General features: G+C 37.1%; 2 protein-coding genes across 4 annotated transcripts; one reads left to right on the top strand and one right to left on the bottom strand.

Annotated features, from left to right (window-relative positions):
• Nucleotides 1–22: 22 nt before the first annotated feature.
• LOC106433821 (protein trichome birefringence-like 35) lies at nt 23–7,616 on the top strand. The gene is made up of 6 exons (XM_048751734.1): nt 23–195; nt 5,656–5,918; nt 6,031–6,503; nt 6,586–6,782; nt 6,865–7,017; nt 7,108–7,616. Exons 2-6 carry the CDS (start codon nt 5,705–5,707, stop codon nt 7,436–7,438), a joined length of 1,368 nt encoding a protein of 455 aa, XP_048607691.1. The 5' UTR covers nt 23–195; nt 5,656–5,704; the 3' UTR covers nt 7,439–7,616.
• On the bottom strand, nt 7,380–13,610 carry LOC106433819 (protein BREAST CANCER SUSCEPTIBILITY 2 homolog B). 3 transcript variants are annotated; one of them, XM_022698414.2, is made up of 21 exons: nt 13,330–13,608; nt 13,148–13,258; nt 12,784–12,915; nt 11,735–12,616; nt 11,517–11,641; nt 11,271–11,425; nt 10,978–11,100; nt 10,716–10,901; nt 10,559–10,640; nt 10,403–10,453; nt 10,235–10,316; nt 10,010–10,121; nt 9,852–9,923; nt 9,345–9,543; nt 9,084–9,266; nt 8,691–8,833; nt 8,551–8,613; nt 8,239–8,449; nt 7,982–8,155; nt 7,734–7,805; nt 7,380–7,501 (listed from the first exon to the last, which is right to left on the bottom strand). In XM_022698414.2, the coding sequence occupies exons 1-20, from the start codon at nt 13,472–13,474 to the stop codon at nt 7,743–7,745; spliced, it is 3,294 nt and encodes a 1,097-aa protein (XP_022554135.2). In that variant the 5' UTR covers nt 13,475–13,608; the 3' UTR covers nt 7,380–7,501; nt 7,734–7,742. The 3 variants fall into 3 exon arrangements, with proteins under 3 accessions (XP_022554135.2, XP_013730102.2, XP_013730103.2); XM_013874648.3 differs by having other exon boundaries at nt 7,747–7,805; XM_013874649.3 differs by lacking the exons at nt 7,380–7,501; nt 7,734–7,805 and having other exon boundaries at nt 8,039–8,181; nt 13,330–13,610.
• Nucleotides 13,611–15,879: the final 2,269 nt, after the last annotated feature.

Below are 15,879 nucleotides of genomic sequence, written 5' to 3'. Positions count from 1 at the left end.
CAACTGATTCCTCCAAATAAAATATGAACAGTGTTATAAATAAATGAGCTCAAATCAAAGAAGAGAGAGAGAGAGGTCGGTGGAGGAGGAGGAGGGATTGAATACAAAAGATACCACCCGAGTGAGTTGTGACGAGAACGTGAAACTGGACCCAATTTTAGGAATTTTAAATAAATAAAAATAGCTCCACACAAGGTGTTGGAACTGTTTTTTGGACAAATGGCTATGGCCAATATTCCGGTGAATTTTTCGAGCAATTTGATTGTCGAAATGACCGGATTGTGGAATCGTAGGATTCATTGTTATGAGCACTATGGTATAGTGTAATCATATATCAAAAACGAAGTTCGTTTGAATGAGAAATGAAAGTCTAAAATAGATTATTTGTAAAATATCTATATTAGAATTATGAGGTAAGAAACCTCTTGTGTTTAAAATGGAGAAGTTATAACAAAGTTATAAAAAACTTTGTAAACAATTTGGTGTGTTAAGAAAAGAGATGTTTGGGCTGGACTGAGATTTATTTGCTTAGCCCAAAGTCTATTGCTAATTATCTTACAAATAATAAAGCAAAAGATCTCTTTGTCTCTCGTCTTTGACTAACGTCTTTGACCAATAATGAATTTGATTTTGGATTCAATGCTGTAACATATGGAGAATCAATACAGCCCATGATTTCATAATCATGATAGAATCAAAATTAAAATCTCCATTTAGTGCTTTGTGATGCACGTTATTTTATGAGGCTATATAAAGCCATGCTCTTCTCATTCTAGAGACATCGAATACAAACAAAACCACTTTCTCCTATTTTTTCTTTTTGTGTCTGAGAGTATAACATAGAAATAGGTTCGACAGGCTTTGGTTCTCAAGTGCTGTGAGACTGAAGATATAGGCAGTTGTATCCTGGGATTCTTAAACGTATCAAACCGGCACACTACGGGCGTTTAAAGGATTAAGGAAAGAGATCTAATCTCGACTCTGCTTCAACCTAGTTCTTTTCAAACTACGGTATTATTTTGTTGTATTTTTTATTCATGTTATTTGTAAATTTTTTGCTTTACATATCAAATATGCCTATCTAGTAAATTTGGTGCATACAGTCTTAATCCTTTAAATTTCATATTGCCTTCTTGCGCTAATGAAATATTTGATTGTGAAGCAATTACATTTAACGGTGCCGTGGAGAAAGCTTAACGCTTTGGATACTCTTTGATTTAACAATTCTGTTTTGCAGGACATGAGCGTTTTGCATATTATATTCTTAATATTATTTTCTGCAGAATCTGATTCGTTTATTGTTCTCCGCTCGTGATTCTAATTTTTAGTTAATTCGCTCATGGATTCGTTCTGTTGCCGTATTGATTTATTACGTCTGCTGCTGTTATTTCAAACAAATTTTCATTAGATAATAGTTTATCTATAGAAAATGATTTGGTTGGTAATCGTTTAGTTGACTTGTTCAATAGTTCATATTGTTTATGTTTATTGGTTAAGCAGATTTGTTAGATTCATTATTATTTTTCCTTGCACGAACTTTTTAGTGTCGTCTGCGGGATTATATAATATTTTTTTTTTCTTCCTATTTACCTTTAATTTTTATTTTGGTTAAGGTTTTTTGGAAAGAAAAAAAAATAAAATATAAATTAATTTGTTCTTTAATTAAATTAAAACTGCATCGGTTTAGAATCATGGTTTGATTAATAATAGAGAATTCTTTTACCGTTCTTGTCGAATTGATGTATACGGTTTATTTGAATTTATAATCGAATCTGTTAACATGCTGCTACTCGTTAAAATATGGAAATATGATTTGTCTATTCAATTGATTTTAACGTTAGTGAGCTTGATTAGTTTGACTAGTAAATTTGTTTCAATCCGGTTGATAATTGCTAGACTCATTTTAACGTTTTCTATTTATTAGATAGAATATTGATAAACGTTAATGTCGCTTGATTCTAGTAACTGATTATATATTTTTTTTTTTAAATATTGTCTTTGCATTTACCGCATAGTACCGTTTCAGTTTTAATACTGATTTGCTATTAATATATTTATTCTCATAATTTATATATTGCGACTGAACTTCTATTTATTGGTTTAAAATTAGTATATTAATTCATTTTGTTCTTGTGAACAGATTTGAATTCAATATGACTAACGACAACCAAACTTCGATCGATGGGCAAAACAAAAGTGCGATCGATGCTGGAACCGTTGGTGGTGGTCTTAATGGAAATGGTTCAAGTGAGTCGATGCTCCAAACTCAGTTTGGAAGTGGTCTTCCACATGGAAACCAATCAGTGCCTGGCGCTGCAAGCGTAGGACTGTTGCCCGAAAAGTTCGGTGGGAATGGGTTCAAAACTTGGCATCAAAAGATGCAATTCTTTTTGACCAATTTGAATTTGGATAAGTGTCTCAAAGAAGATCCACCCATTCTTCCATCTGGAAACACAGATCCAATGGTTTTTGCCAGTGTGGATTCGTGGAACCATTCGGACTTTGTGTGCAAAGGTTGGATTTTAAGCCGCTTGATTGACCCGCTGTATGCTGTATACTGTGAGGTGAAAACTTCCAAGCAGCTTTGGACTGCTTTGGCAAAGAAATACAAGTCCGAGGATGCTGGCTGTCAGAAATATGCTACGGCAAAATTTCACAACTTCAAAATGGTGGATTCAAAACCCATCATGGAACAAGTTGAAGCCTTCCAATTGATTACGCATGAGATAGCGGCTGAAGGGATGTCGATTTGTGAAATTTTCATGGTCAATTCCTTCATTGAGAAGCTCCCTCCTAGTTGGTTGGACTTCAAGAACTATCTCACACATAAGCGTAAGGCAATTTCCCTCGAGGACTTGATTGTCAAGCTGCGAGTTGAATCCAGAAACCGTGAAGCCGATGCTGTTCTCATTCGCAAGAATGATGTAAACTTGGCTGAGCACAAGAATAAGGGGAAAGGAAAAGTTCCTCCAAAAAGCACCACAAGCTTTAAGAAGCCAATGGAACATGTGAAGTTCACTGGAACTTGTCGCAAGTGTGGCAAGGTGGGCCATAAAGCTCATGTTTGCCGGAGCAAGGCTGGTCCAAGCTATGACAAGGGGAAGTCTCAAGCTAATTTGACTGAAGATGACATGTGTGCTGTGGTCACTGAAGTCAACAATGTTGAGGACAACCCAAGAACTTGGTGGTATGACACAGGTGCCACCATTCATGTGTGCATTGATAAGGACATGTTTTCCACTTATCAAAAATGCAATGGTGAGGAGCGACTCTTAATGGGTAACACTGGCTCGTCCAAGATTGAAGGCAAAGGTGAAGTGAAGCTTCAGATGACCTCAGGAAAAGAGATAACTCTTAAGAATGTGAAGCATGTACCAGATATGCGGAAGAATCTGATTTCTGGTTCACTTTTGAGCAAAGCTGGATTTGCTATAACCTTTGATTCTGATAAGGTTGTACTCAAGAAACATGGGGTTTACTTGGGAAAGGGGTTTGTTGAAGGTGGACTTGTCAAAATGTGTGTTAAGACAGTCCTACCTTAAAATATGTAAGGGATGTTTCTCATTTGTTTTCCCATTTCAATTCAATAAAGAATAATGCAGTTTTTTCTTATTTGATTGAATTTTTTCTTCAACAATTGTTTGTTCATGGAAAAACATTGTGTATGGAAAAAAAAAAAAAAAGGAAAACAAATGTATAAAGAAAAAAAAAACCCCCATCTTCTCTTGGAGAGAAAACGAACATTTTGAATTAAATCACTATATTTGTGTGCTTTAAAATATGTTCAAAATACGAGACTTGAAAATATAATTTCTAAGTTAATTCAGAAAATGTGGGGGTGAGTAAATCTTACCACACAAGTAATTCAGTTAAATAAATACTGAAAAGCTATAACTATAGTATTGAGTTATATACTTAAAAGTTATGGGCTGCTTTCAACAATTGATCTCGACTAATCTCAAGAGATTATGTTCACTATGATGACAACCTAGGATCCTTTTTTATTATAGGTGTGTCATGAGATCAAATTGTTATATCATCAAAAGGAATGGGTCGCCTGTGAATTAAGACAAGGTTTCGCGGTAACTCTACCTAACTGACTGGAGATCCCAAGAAATAGGTTCAAGGAGACAACTAAGTGAAACTAAGTCTGCCCAAAGCACTGTAAGACTTCGGTCTATACCCAGTTCCTATGCTGATTAAACAGTGCTACATGTAAGGAATACAGGATAAGCATTAGCTTTTAATGATTTGTGACCATTGTTTTGAAATATGAATGGAGTAGTACATGATACTCCTCTAAACAAAACTATTGGCAAATCACCTTGTGAGTGTGAAATGGGGCCGTTTCTAGGAGAATGAAGGAAAGGCTATATTCTCCAAGTTCACTCATGATTACCAGGACTGTTCACGGCCAAAATGAACACAATAGAGAACCTAATCTATGAAAAAATGAAGCTGTGTTTTGGCTATTGTCTAGGTTTACACCAAAGCCCGGGAGGTTCAAGACATCATGGCCACCTCCTGGCCGAGTAAATCCGATAGTTATTAACAATGACTGGTTCAAGGCTGAAAAATTGCTACCAACTCATCATGCAGTGGATTTTTTGTTTATACTCTCAAAAGGTGTTTTTTATCGAGTTTTTTTTTTTTTTGAGTCTTGTCGAGTCTTGTCTAGGTAGTCAAGTCTGTCAAGTCTATCGAGTCGTCTAGTGTTTAGAGTCATTTCTATTCATGTGGGGGATTGTTGGAACTGTTTTTTGGACAAATGGCTATGGCCAATATTCCGGTGAATTTTTCGAGCAATTTGATTGTCGAAATGACCGGATTGTGGAATCGTAGGATTCATTGTTATGAGCACTATGGTATAGTGTAATCATATATCAAAAACGAAGTTCGTTTGAATGAGAAATGAAAGTCTAAAATAGATTATTTGTAAAATATCTATATTAGAATTATGAGGTAAGAAACCTCTTGTGTTTAAAATGGAGAAGTTATAACAAAGTTATAAAAAACTTTGTAAACAATTTGGTGTGTTAAGAAAAGAGATGTTTGGGCTGGACTGAGATTTATTTGCTTAGCCCAAAGTCTATTGCTAATTATCTTACAAATAATAAAGCAAAAGATCTCTTTGTCTCTCGTCTTTGACTAACGTCTTTGACCAATAATGAATTTGATTTTGGATTCAATGCTGTAACATATGGAGAATCAATACAGCCCATGATTTCATAATCATGATAGAATCAAAATTAAAATCTCCATTTAGTGCTTTGTGATGCACGTTATTTTATGAGGCTATATAAAGCCATGCTCTTCTCATTCTAGAGACATCGAATACAAACAAAACCACTTTCTCCTATTTTTTCTTTTTGTGTCTGAGAGTATAACATAGAAATAGGTTCGACAGGCTTTGGTTCTCAAGTGCTGTGAGACTGAAGATATAGGCAGTTGTATCCTGAGATTCTTAAACGTATCAAACCGGCACACTACGGGCGTTTAAAGGATTAAGGAAAGAGATCTAATCTCGACTCTGCTTCAACCTAGTTCTTTTCAAACTACGGTATTATTTTGTTGTATTTTTTATTCATGTTATTTGTAAATTTTTTGCTTTACATATCAAATATGCCTATCTAGTAAATTTGGTGCATACACAAGGAAGGAAGAAGACTTGTTCTTTCTTCTTCATCTAGTTTTAGGCTGTGAGATGTCGCAGAGATGGAGCAGGAAGAAGAGCCGGCTTCCACTAGCTGGTCTACTCTTCATGCTCGCACTCGCCGTCACCTTTATGGTTCTCTACAACGAGCGTAGCATCCAGCAGATCCACCTCCACCACAGCACTAATCGCGAGCAAGATCTCCGAGAAGCTTCCACCTTTACTTCTTTCGTCCATCCCAATCTTCCTCCTCGGAATAATCTCGGTACTCTTCTGCTTCTTTTTTGAACTGATTCCTACTAATTATACTTTCTAATTCATTCTGTGTTTAATCGGTATCAACTTACGAATTGGAAAAAAAAAAAACACTATGGCAGAGGTTTTGGATAGATTCAGCCGATGCAACTCGACGAATGAGTACAGTGGCAAGAAAATCGGATGGGTTGACCATATGAGTGGTCAAGGATCTGACTTTGTTGCTGCTGCTGCAAAGGAGGAGATTTGTGATGTCTTCTCTGGGAAATGGGTCTTTGATAATTCTTCTTCCTCCTACCCACTACACAAGGAATCTGAGTGTCCCTACATGTCTGACCAGCTTGCTTGTCAGAAGCATGGCAGGCCTGATTTGGATTATCAACACTGGAGGTGGCAACCTCATCCCCCCTGCAACTTGAAAAGGTGGAATGTGACCGAGATGTGGGAGATGCTGAGGGGAAAGAGATTGATGTTTGTTGGAGACTCCTTAAACAGAGGCCAATGGATTTCTATGGTCTGTCTCTTACAGTCTGTTATCCCGCGTGACAAGCAATCCATGTCTCCTAACGCTCACCTCACCATCTTCAGGGCTGAGGTAATACAACAACTACTTTTTATAATAAAACACTTCAAAACTATCCCCCGGTTTTTGGTGTGACTGATGATCAACTCTGCAGGATTACAATGCCACGGTGGAATTCCTGTGGGCTCCATTGCTCGTCGAATCCAACTCTGATGACCCGGTCAATCACAGGCTGGATGAACGGATCATCCGACCAGATTCAGTTCTCAAACATGCATCAAAGTGGCAACATGCTGATATCTTAATCTTCAACACATACTTGTGGTGGAGGCAAGGTCCTGTCAAGATCCAGTAAGTAGTGTATAATATGTATGTAGACATCATTTTCTTCTTCATCTGTGAATTCACTCACATGCGTATATTCGAACTAAAGATGGAGCAGCGAAGAAAAAGGATCATGCGAGGAGGTGAATGGCGCGGAGGGAATGGAAATGGCTATGAATGCGTGGGCTCATTGGGTTTCCAACAATGTCGATCCAAACACAAAGCGGGTCTTCTTCGTTACAATGTCTCCTACACATCAATGGTATAGCAATCAAAATATTTATCTCTCATTATCTTCTCTTAACAAATCAAAATTTTACTCACTCTGTTTGTTGTTAACGGATCACCACAGGAGCCGAGAGTGGAACCCGGGAAGCGAGGGAAACTGCTACGGGGAGAAGAAGCCGATACAGGAAGAGACTTACTGGGGTAGTGGGTCGGATATTCCGACAATGAGGATGGTGGAGAGAGTGTTGAGGGGATTAGGACCAAAGGTCTCAGTTATCAACATCACACAGTTGTCTGAGTATCGTAAAGACGGTCATCCCTCAGTGTACCGGAAATTCTGGGAACCTCTAAACGATGACAGGTTGAAAAATCCGGCGTCTTATTCAGATTGCATTCATTGGTGTGTACCTGGTGTTCCTGATGTCTGGAATCAATTGCTTTTCCATTTTTTGTGATCATTACAAATTCCTCCCCTTGCGAGCTAGTTTATTTTTGTCTAAATGATATGTTTTCCTTTTCTACAGCACACACAATCTTTCGATTCAGGATTATGTAATTGTAGCACTCAAGCTTCAGAGTATACATTGTGTTTTGAAAATATAATGCAAAAACCAGGTCAAATTTCCGTGATTATTTGGACAGGTAACACTAAGCAAAGATGGGTTACTAATGAACAAAATAAGGAAGCAGCAGCGTTTGACAACTTTTAGACTTATGAACAAGAAATTTGTGAAGAGAAGGAAGAGATACATTAATAATTCACCTTGAGCATGTTGAAGCACCGATTACAAATAGAACTATCTGCCTAAGTTTATGGATTACCTGACAATTTAATTAAAGCAAAACAAAAACAGTTAGAGAAGAAAAGCCAGTAGACCAAGTAATCTGAAAATACCAAAACATTTGTGAACCAACCAAAACCTGGCAGAAAAAAACAATTGCCGAGCCAAAAAAGAAGATAAATAATATTAGATAAGAGGTCAATGAAGAGAACGAACCGAGTTGAAAGAAGAGAGCTTAGCCCATGTTTGGATATGGGAACTGCTGGTTTTGAGGTGAGAGGAGTAAGCAGCTTCTGCGTTTATGGAATACACTGAGTTCTCTGTTGCCTCTCCAACCCACATATTGTTTTTCGCATCCTTTGCCCTTTTTATTAGGTTGCAAAATCCTACCTGCCAAACCATATAAGACAAAACACCTAAAAACATTATCTCTCTCTGTCTCTTAGTGAGCAGATTTTTAATTTGACCAATACCACGGATCCGACAAGACTATGGCTGATGTGGGGAGTGGGCAAGTCATCCATGGATGGGGTACTGAAGCTTATAGCAAGAAGACTGTTTGAGATTTCCCCTGAACGTGAGCGTTGAGTGGATCCATCTGTCACAAACACCCACTGCTTCTTTTGCTCAACATCCGTGTATACATTTCCAACATATACAACGTACGCAGCGATATCAAATTCACTGAATAGTTATCAGATATGTTGTTAGTGTACATATAGATTAGCAAAGTGAGAGTCTGGTAAAGAGTGTACAAAAAAAGAGAAGCTTGGAATGAGATTAACCTTGAAAGAGGAATTCCACCAAAATTTGACAAAGAAATGGGTTTACGGGGGTTGAAAAAGGGCCTGAAGCAACAGCGAGATACAAAATGAGAGATAGATTCAGGTATGCCTACAAAAGAAAGACCACAATAACAACTTACTGAAAACTTGAAGAAGCTTTTGGAGACAAAGGCTCCCATCTTGAGCTAGACCCTCTGGCATGTAAGTAAAGTGTTTCCGAATCTGATACCGTCGGTACTAGCCCTTTCATTATGTATATTTTCCCCTCTGTCAACTCGGTTCTCTGTCACAATAGTAGTAGAAAATGAAAACAAGAAAAGAAATCTCAAGTACAAAAATTGCTCAACCTAATGGATGATACTCGTTTATTCATTGATGGTCACGGTTTTCTGATATGAACTTTCAGTCCATACAAGGTCCACAGCAACTCTGACAAGCTTATGATTGGAACTCAACCTTATATCTAAACGCTCATATGTGCGTAAACTTATAGCACGTGCATGAATTTTTCAGCTATACGCATTTCAATGTACCTGTCTCTCCGTTGGATTCCAGATGGTTACTATGCCTTCTTTTGGATTGTGTACTCCTTCATAACTTAAACTCGTCAGTCCAACAAGCCTAATCCTCATGAATGGGGTGACATCCCTTTCACTTAAGCCAGCTTCTTCCAGAGCTTGTGCCACTGATTTTTCCATCTGTATTTGTTTGGCTGCCTGTGGTTTAGAAACTAAAACTGTTAATTAATTTGGCGCTTTAACGATCTAGTAAGAAAAGACGAAAAAATATTCTACCTCGAATTTTGATTTATATGTAGTGAAAGATGTCAACTGCTCCAGACTCATTTCTGCCATTAGGAGTTCAGGTTCAGAAGCAGTCTCTAACAGCTTAAAGACCTTGGCTCCTTCCTCACTGTCAGTGTCGTTCTGGCTGTGGACACCATTTCCTCCTCTCTCGTACTCACACATAAGACCCTCAATAAGAGCTGAGCGCCTACAGCGAACAGAAAAAATAAACAGGTAGAGATGAGAGGAACTGAAATATTAAGCTCGTGTTGGTTAAGCAACAAAGCCAATTGATTAGAGTAATAGGTTAATCTATCCGTATTCAGAAGCTCAGAGGATTTTCTATTATATACAAATATTGTTTATATGTCCTTAAAAAATGCCACTTCGAACCTAAAATTTTGTATGTAAAGAACTTTCTAGCTTTTGTGGGTTACTCATGACACTCCTTATACAAGAGATGCATGTGCCAAAATTGTTAAATAACTGCCCAATAAAGTTTAAATGGAAACTTGCCTCTGGTTATGCAGCTCAGTCATTCTACTTTCCATTCTCTCTGATCGAATAATTGACTTCCTTTCACCTAACCTGAATATGCCGAGCAAATAAGTTTTTACCAGAAGTATACAAGGGACCAAGTTGCATTGCATTAAAAGGTACACATTTATATTGACCTTTCCTTGTACAGGATAGGGTATATTCGTGTGATTCCAGCTAACGTTTTAGGCACTGGACCCCCATTGCCCTTGATACAGTTGAAGGCCAGAGGAGCACCAACTTCTTTACCTTGAAGAAGAGAATATAAGACAGTCAATATAAAGAAAACAATACGAAAGCACAGTCACTACAAAGAAGTAGCTTAGAGGACGTAGTGAGGTCTACATCACAAAGCTACTTACAGAATCCTAGTCGGTCCGCCCAGTGAGCTCTGTACGTCCCATTAATATTCAACAGCAAACAAATCGTATTTGAAATCACTGCCTGAAAGTTCGGTTGGATGAAATCATGAAGCAACCAACATGCTAAAGTTTCAGAAGCTAAACTAAAAATTCTAAAAGTCTAAAAACCTCAAGAGGTGATGTTGGTGTAGCCCAACCAGAAAGTCCTGCCCCAAGGATCTTCAGATAGGAAATAAGAACGTTCGCATGCTGTAAGTCAGTGATCTAACAAAAAAATGTGTATTGCCAAACTACATACATAAACCTTGCAGGAAAATAACTTACTCGAAGCTTCTGTCCAACAAACAATTTTCCAGCATTCAGCTGCTTTGTCAGGTTGACATCCAGGGCAGCATTCATGGAGTACCTGTGATTTAAAAAAAAAATCATGAGGAAATGAGACAAGAAAACTGGTATCCAAACAACAATAGCAATTTCATACCACCCATCACTGAGCTCTACTTTCACATTGCTGCCACTACCAGAACCAAGTGCTTTCTGAGAATCATTATCCGTCTTTGGATTAATAGCTGATATGTAGAGCACCATCATTGAAGAAGCTGGAGCGTCACCACTCAGAATCCTCTTGATTGCAGAGCAGTGACCATGATTGACCTCTCGCTCATATCTATGTAGGTAGATTAACCATGTTAGATTTCGCATGAGCTCAAAAGACAACGAGCTGTGTTGAACGATTGAGAAACCTGTATTTCAGTTCTTCGAAAACATTGGTGATAGTCAGAAAATTTCCTCTACATATGACTGGGTAGCATGTCTCGTAGCATGCAAGTTTCCAGACGATCCATCTGTAGTGATTAATGACCCACCTAGTGCACATATATAGTGACAGATTAATAGGTGTAGAAATTATTGCTACTGTCTATCTAAAAAATGAAATATCACATGCGAGACACTGTAGAACGTTCACAAAACATCTCTGATATAATATAGCAATATGACGGGAAACTATAAAGATTTCAAGGGACGGATAAATTACTTTCTAGATGCTTGTCGTAGGGAAGCACCAGACTCAGCCAACATTTGGAAAAAAGTTTCAGCTCCAACCATATTTGAGGAAGACTCATCACGGAATACATATTTATCTGCATTGCTTGATTTGATTCTTCTGACATGGTCTGGCACATAGTTCATCTAAAACCAGCCCGCAATATAGTTTGAATGGTCGAAAAACAAAAAGGTATATATAACTCAAGATAACGTGACAGGGATAAAAGATTTATACCTTAGTCGTAACTGTTGGATGCATTCGAAAATAATCCTTGATATATACTCTTGGAGACCTTTCTGGATATCTTGTAGAAAGCACCTTTTTGGAATTAAGTGTATCAGAAGATACGATAGACAAACCTGATCATAGACAAGACACAATAAATCATAAGAGCCAAGCAAATAAAGTACACAAAAAAATAAACATGATATGAAGTTTCCCGAAACTTTTACCACTTAAAGCATGCTGAGCATTTTTCTTTAAAGGAGTTTTGAAGGAGGAATTCCTTGGCTTTTTAAAAGGAGAAACGAAGATTGTCTTTCCCAGTCTTTTCTTTTGGGTACTGTCTTGTTTATTGTTTGCACTGCGATTTGTTATATCAACAAGTGGCTGGCCAGATTGTTTAGCTATTGGAATGAAACCGTTTGCCTTGGCATTATTCACTGCCATAGGCCTGTTATTTGATACTCCATGTGTAGCAAGTTTAGTAGTATTCAGAGCACGGTCTGTGTCATCAACAGCCGCATCAAATTTCTTGATCAAATTACCCCCTGAAGCTAGATCCTCCAATTTGACTGATCTAAATTGCTTTGAAGATGACCGAAGAGGAGATACAAAACTAGTTGCCGTATGCTTGTTGCTTGTCTTTCCTTCAAAAGCATTATAACCAGTGTTGGCGTTTCTATTGTTTATAGGAAGATCACCTAACCTTTGAACTTTCTGTGGTGTAGAAAACTGATCAACTGCTGGTACATCATCAAAGAGAGTCACTGAGTCAGGGTCTCCGAGAAGGTTTCTGGCACGTTTCAATGCCTGAACTGATACAGACAACGTTTTTCCACCAGCAGTCTGAAACATTGTTGGCGGCACCACTGCAGATGGATATAAACTTTCTGATATCTTCTGAAATACATGGCCCTCGTACTGGCCTGGAGTTTCTGAATGATGCAGAACCCCTGTAGCATGAGTTTTTAACTCAGAGCAGCCACGTTTCTGATTGGACCGTTTCACGTGGTTAAATCCAGTAAAGTCATCTACAATAACCATCTTGTTAGAAGGTGTCTGGAAAAAAGAGTTGGGATCACCAAACCCACTCTCCCTGAGAGGAACGTTATCTACACAAACAAATAGAAGCTTAGTAACATATCAACTGTAGGGAAAACAGTGATTTCTAATAGTCATTCCTTAAACAAAGTATATACACTACCAGCTGATAACAAACGAACTCAAGAAAATGTGCAAAAATAACCACAAAGAAATAAGGTAGAAGTTGAATGGAAACCTGAGTGAGGGGGGCCAAGAATAGAAATAGCTTTGGCAATGGAGGAGTCTTTCAATGGGACAGAACGCCCTGAGGCGGTCCTGAACATAGGCAAAGTTGCAGCTGAATCTGATTGGAGATTGGAGCCTCCATCTAACAATTTTCAAAACCCATGTCAGTAATGGGTTGGCAAATCTGAAGCTTAAAAGGAGGAAAGACATAAATATAATCCGTAATCCTCTATAAACATCTCTTTAACAAATCGAAATTATCAAAAACAAATCACCCCAAAGAAATGAAACGAACAAGAGATGCAGGCTAGTAAAGAGAAGATGATCTTAAAAGGGTTGACTAGCCTAGCGAATCAAAGAATATGCTGAGGTACCTGGATGATGATGATGTTCATCTTCTAAAACAGATTTGGCTTTGAGAGCTACAGAATTCCCCATTCCAGTCCTGAACAGCGCTCCATCCCCTTGTTTAAGCTTCGACCATCCTTCATCAAAACAAATTAATCTCAGCTGCTATCACACATGACAAAACCAATTCACAACAATTAACCAATACCTTGGAGCAAGAGATCGTTCATAGAAGGTAGAGGAGCTGTGGATTCAATAGCAGAATCTTCCGAGTCCGACTGGAGAATCCGGCCTGCGACTTCCCACCGGAAACAATTGCCGCTTGAATCGGGTAATAAACTCCACGTCGACATTTCTTCAGTGATGGCCTTTCGAATCCTCTTTTCGACTGATTCAGCCTGCCGAAGAGCTAATTAACTATGGGCGCTTGAATCGGGTATTATCCTCTCTATGGATCGGATCATCCTGCAGAAAGGACTGCGGAATTCTTTTTTTTTTTAATGTCTCCCAAAATCAAAAATCAAAAGATTTCGGAACGGCGCGAAAAAAGAGTAAAAAAAGCTTATGGGCCGAGAATATGAGACGCGTAATTTTACCTTTGGGCTTTATTCTACCGAAACGGGTTTATCAGAGATTGTCGTACTAGACCAATTATGTCATTGTTTGGCCCACTATTACTACGCAGCGCTTTTGTAATCAAACGACGTAACGTTCCAAGTTTGAACAAATGAAATGCACGGCGTATTAGGGAGATCAAAACAGCACGAGTGCTATGTGGAAGGGGTTACTATTATTTGGTGACTTGGCTTTTAATTTTTTTTTTTTAAAAGATATGCTGAATGAAGAAATGACAATGCAACAATCACTACAAGAAAACATCGGTATTCTGACGGACATTCCGACGGAAAATGAAATCCTCGAAAATTTGGGTTTCATCAGAATTTCCTCGGAATATACCGACGGAATTTCGAGGAAACATCAATCCGTCGGAATATTCCGAGGAAATTCCGACGAACTAGTGATCGATCGATGCGTTTTTGGACATATACCCATCGATCGATCACATTGTTACGCTTTTGTCCATCTTAGTGATCGATCGATGCGTTTTTGGACATAAATACATCGATCGATCCGTTTATAAAAAAACATTCGAGATTTTGAAACCCCAAACACTAGTTCCTCAGAATTTCCTCAGAATATTCCGACGGAATTCTGAGGAAGAAAAGGGTTTCCTCGGAATATTCCGAGGGAATTCCGAGGAAATAGGGTTTTTAAACCGAAAACAACGTTTTGCGGTTTGAATAACACCTATATAACCCTTATTAAGTGTCTTACGTTCATTATGAAGTCAAAAATTTGTTCATTACCCTATAATAAACACTTTTCCGATTGTATGAACGAAATCCCCACAACATAAGAGAAACACTTATACACTTTAATGAACGGTAAAGGGAATACTTACAATTCGTTTTGAAATTTGTTATTTCATGGTTTATGCTCATCTATACAAAGAATCCTCAATGGTATGCATTACAATTGTATAAGAAATAAAATACGGCAAAAAAAATTGATGTTTTGAAACCCCGTACACTAGTTCCTCGGTATTTCCTCGGAATATTCCGAGGAAATTCCGAGGAACAATATAAATTAATAGAAATACATGCACATGATATTCTTTTTCCTCGAATTAATGAAAATATTCCGAGGAAATTCCGACGGATATTTAAGTGGCCGTCGGAATTTCCTCGGAACATTTTCATTTAACCGGGCAAACAAGCCGCCAAATATTTCGCGAAAATTGAAATTGAAAATACTGAGGGAATTCCGACGGAAAATATCCGTCAGACCCAAGGTTTTATAAACTCGAACCGCATCTTCTTCCCCATTTCTCTCTTCTTCCCCATTTCTCTCTTCTTCCTCTCCGGCGATCTCTCTCTCCTTCTGGCGTTCTCCACCTTCTCTCGCGACGATCTCTCCGGCGAATCCTTTCCATTCCTTTACAAATCATGTAAGGACCTTATCCCACTCTCTTAGGTCCTATTTGTTAGGTTTTTAAGTAGATTTGATGATTTTAGAAGTTTTTTGATAGATTTTTGTTAGGGTGATTGGGTAGGATTGTGATTTGTTGTATAATAGGTTTAGAATTGTGATTTGGTTGTGTTGAATTGATTTAGAACTTTTTTTATAAATTGTTTATTATTTTTGTATTTACAAAACGTTTATATAAATTCGATTTTACAAAACGTTTTTGTATATAAATTCGATTTATGGATTTATAAAAGATGATTTCATATTTATAAAAATATTTATATTTATTAAAACTGATTTTGTATTTATAAAACATTTTTTTTATTTATAAACACTATTTTTTTATTTTTGTATTTATAAAAACTATTTTTAAATATACAAAACGTTCTTTGTATATAAATTCGTTTTTTGGATTTATAAAAGATGATTTCATATTTTAAAATTAATTTTGTATTTATAAAATACTTTTTGATTTATAAACATTATTTTATTATTTTTTGTATTTATAAATACTATTTTGTATTTATAAAAAGATGATTTCATATCTATAAAAATATTTATATTTATTAAAACTAATTTTGTATTTATAAAACATTTTTTTTATTTATAAACACTATTTTATTATTTTTTGTATTGATAAAAACTATTTTGTATTTATAAAAAGATGATTTCATATTTATAAAATTATTTATATTTATTAAAACTAATTTTGTATTTATAAAACATTTTT

This window comes from Brassica napus, chromosome C3 (assembly GCF_020379485.1).
Source record: "Brassica napus cultivar Da-Ae chromosome C3, Da-Ae, whole genome shotgun sequence".
Taxonomy (NCBI): Eukaryota; Viridiplantae; Streptophyta; class Magnoliopsida; order Brassicales; family Brassicaceae; genus Brassica; species Brassica napus.
This window is presented reverse-complemented; position numbering and strand designations above follow the sequence as displayed.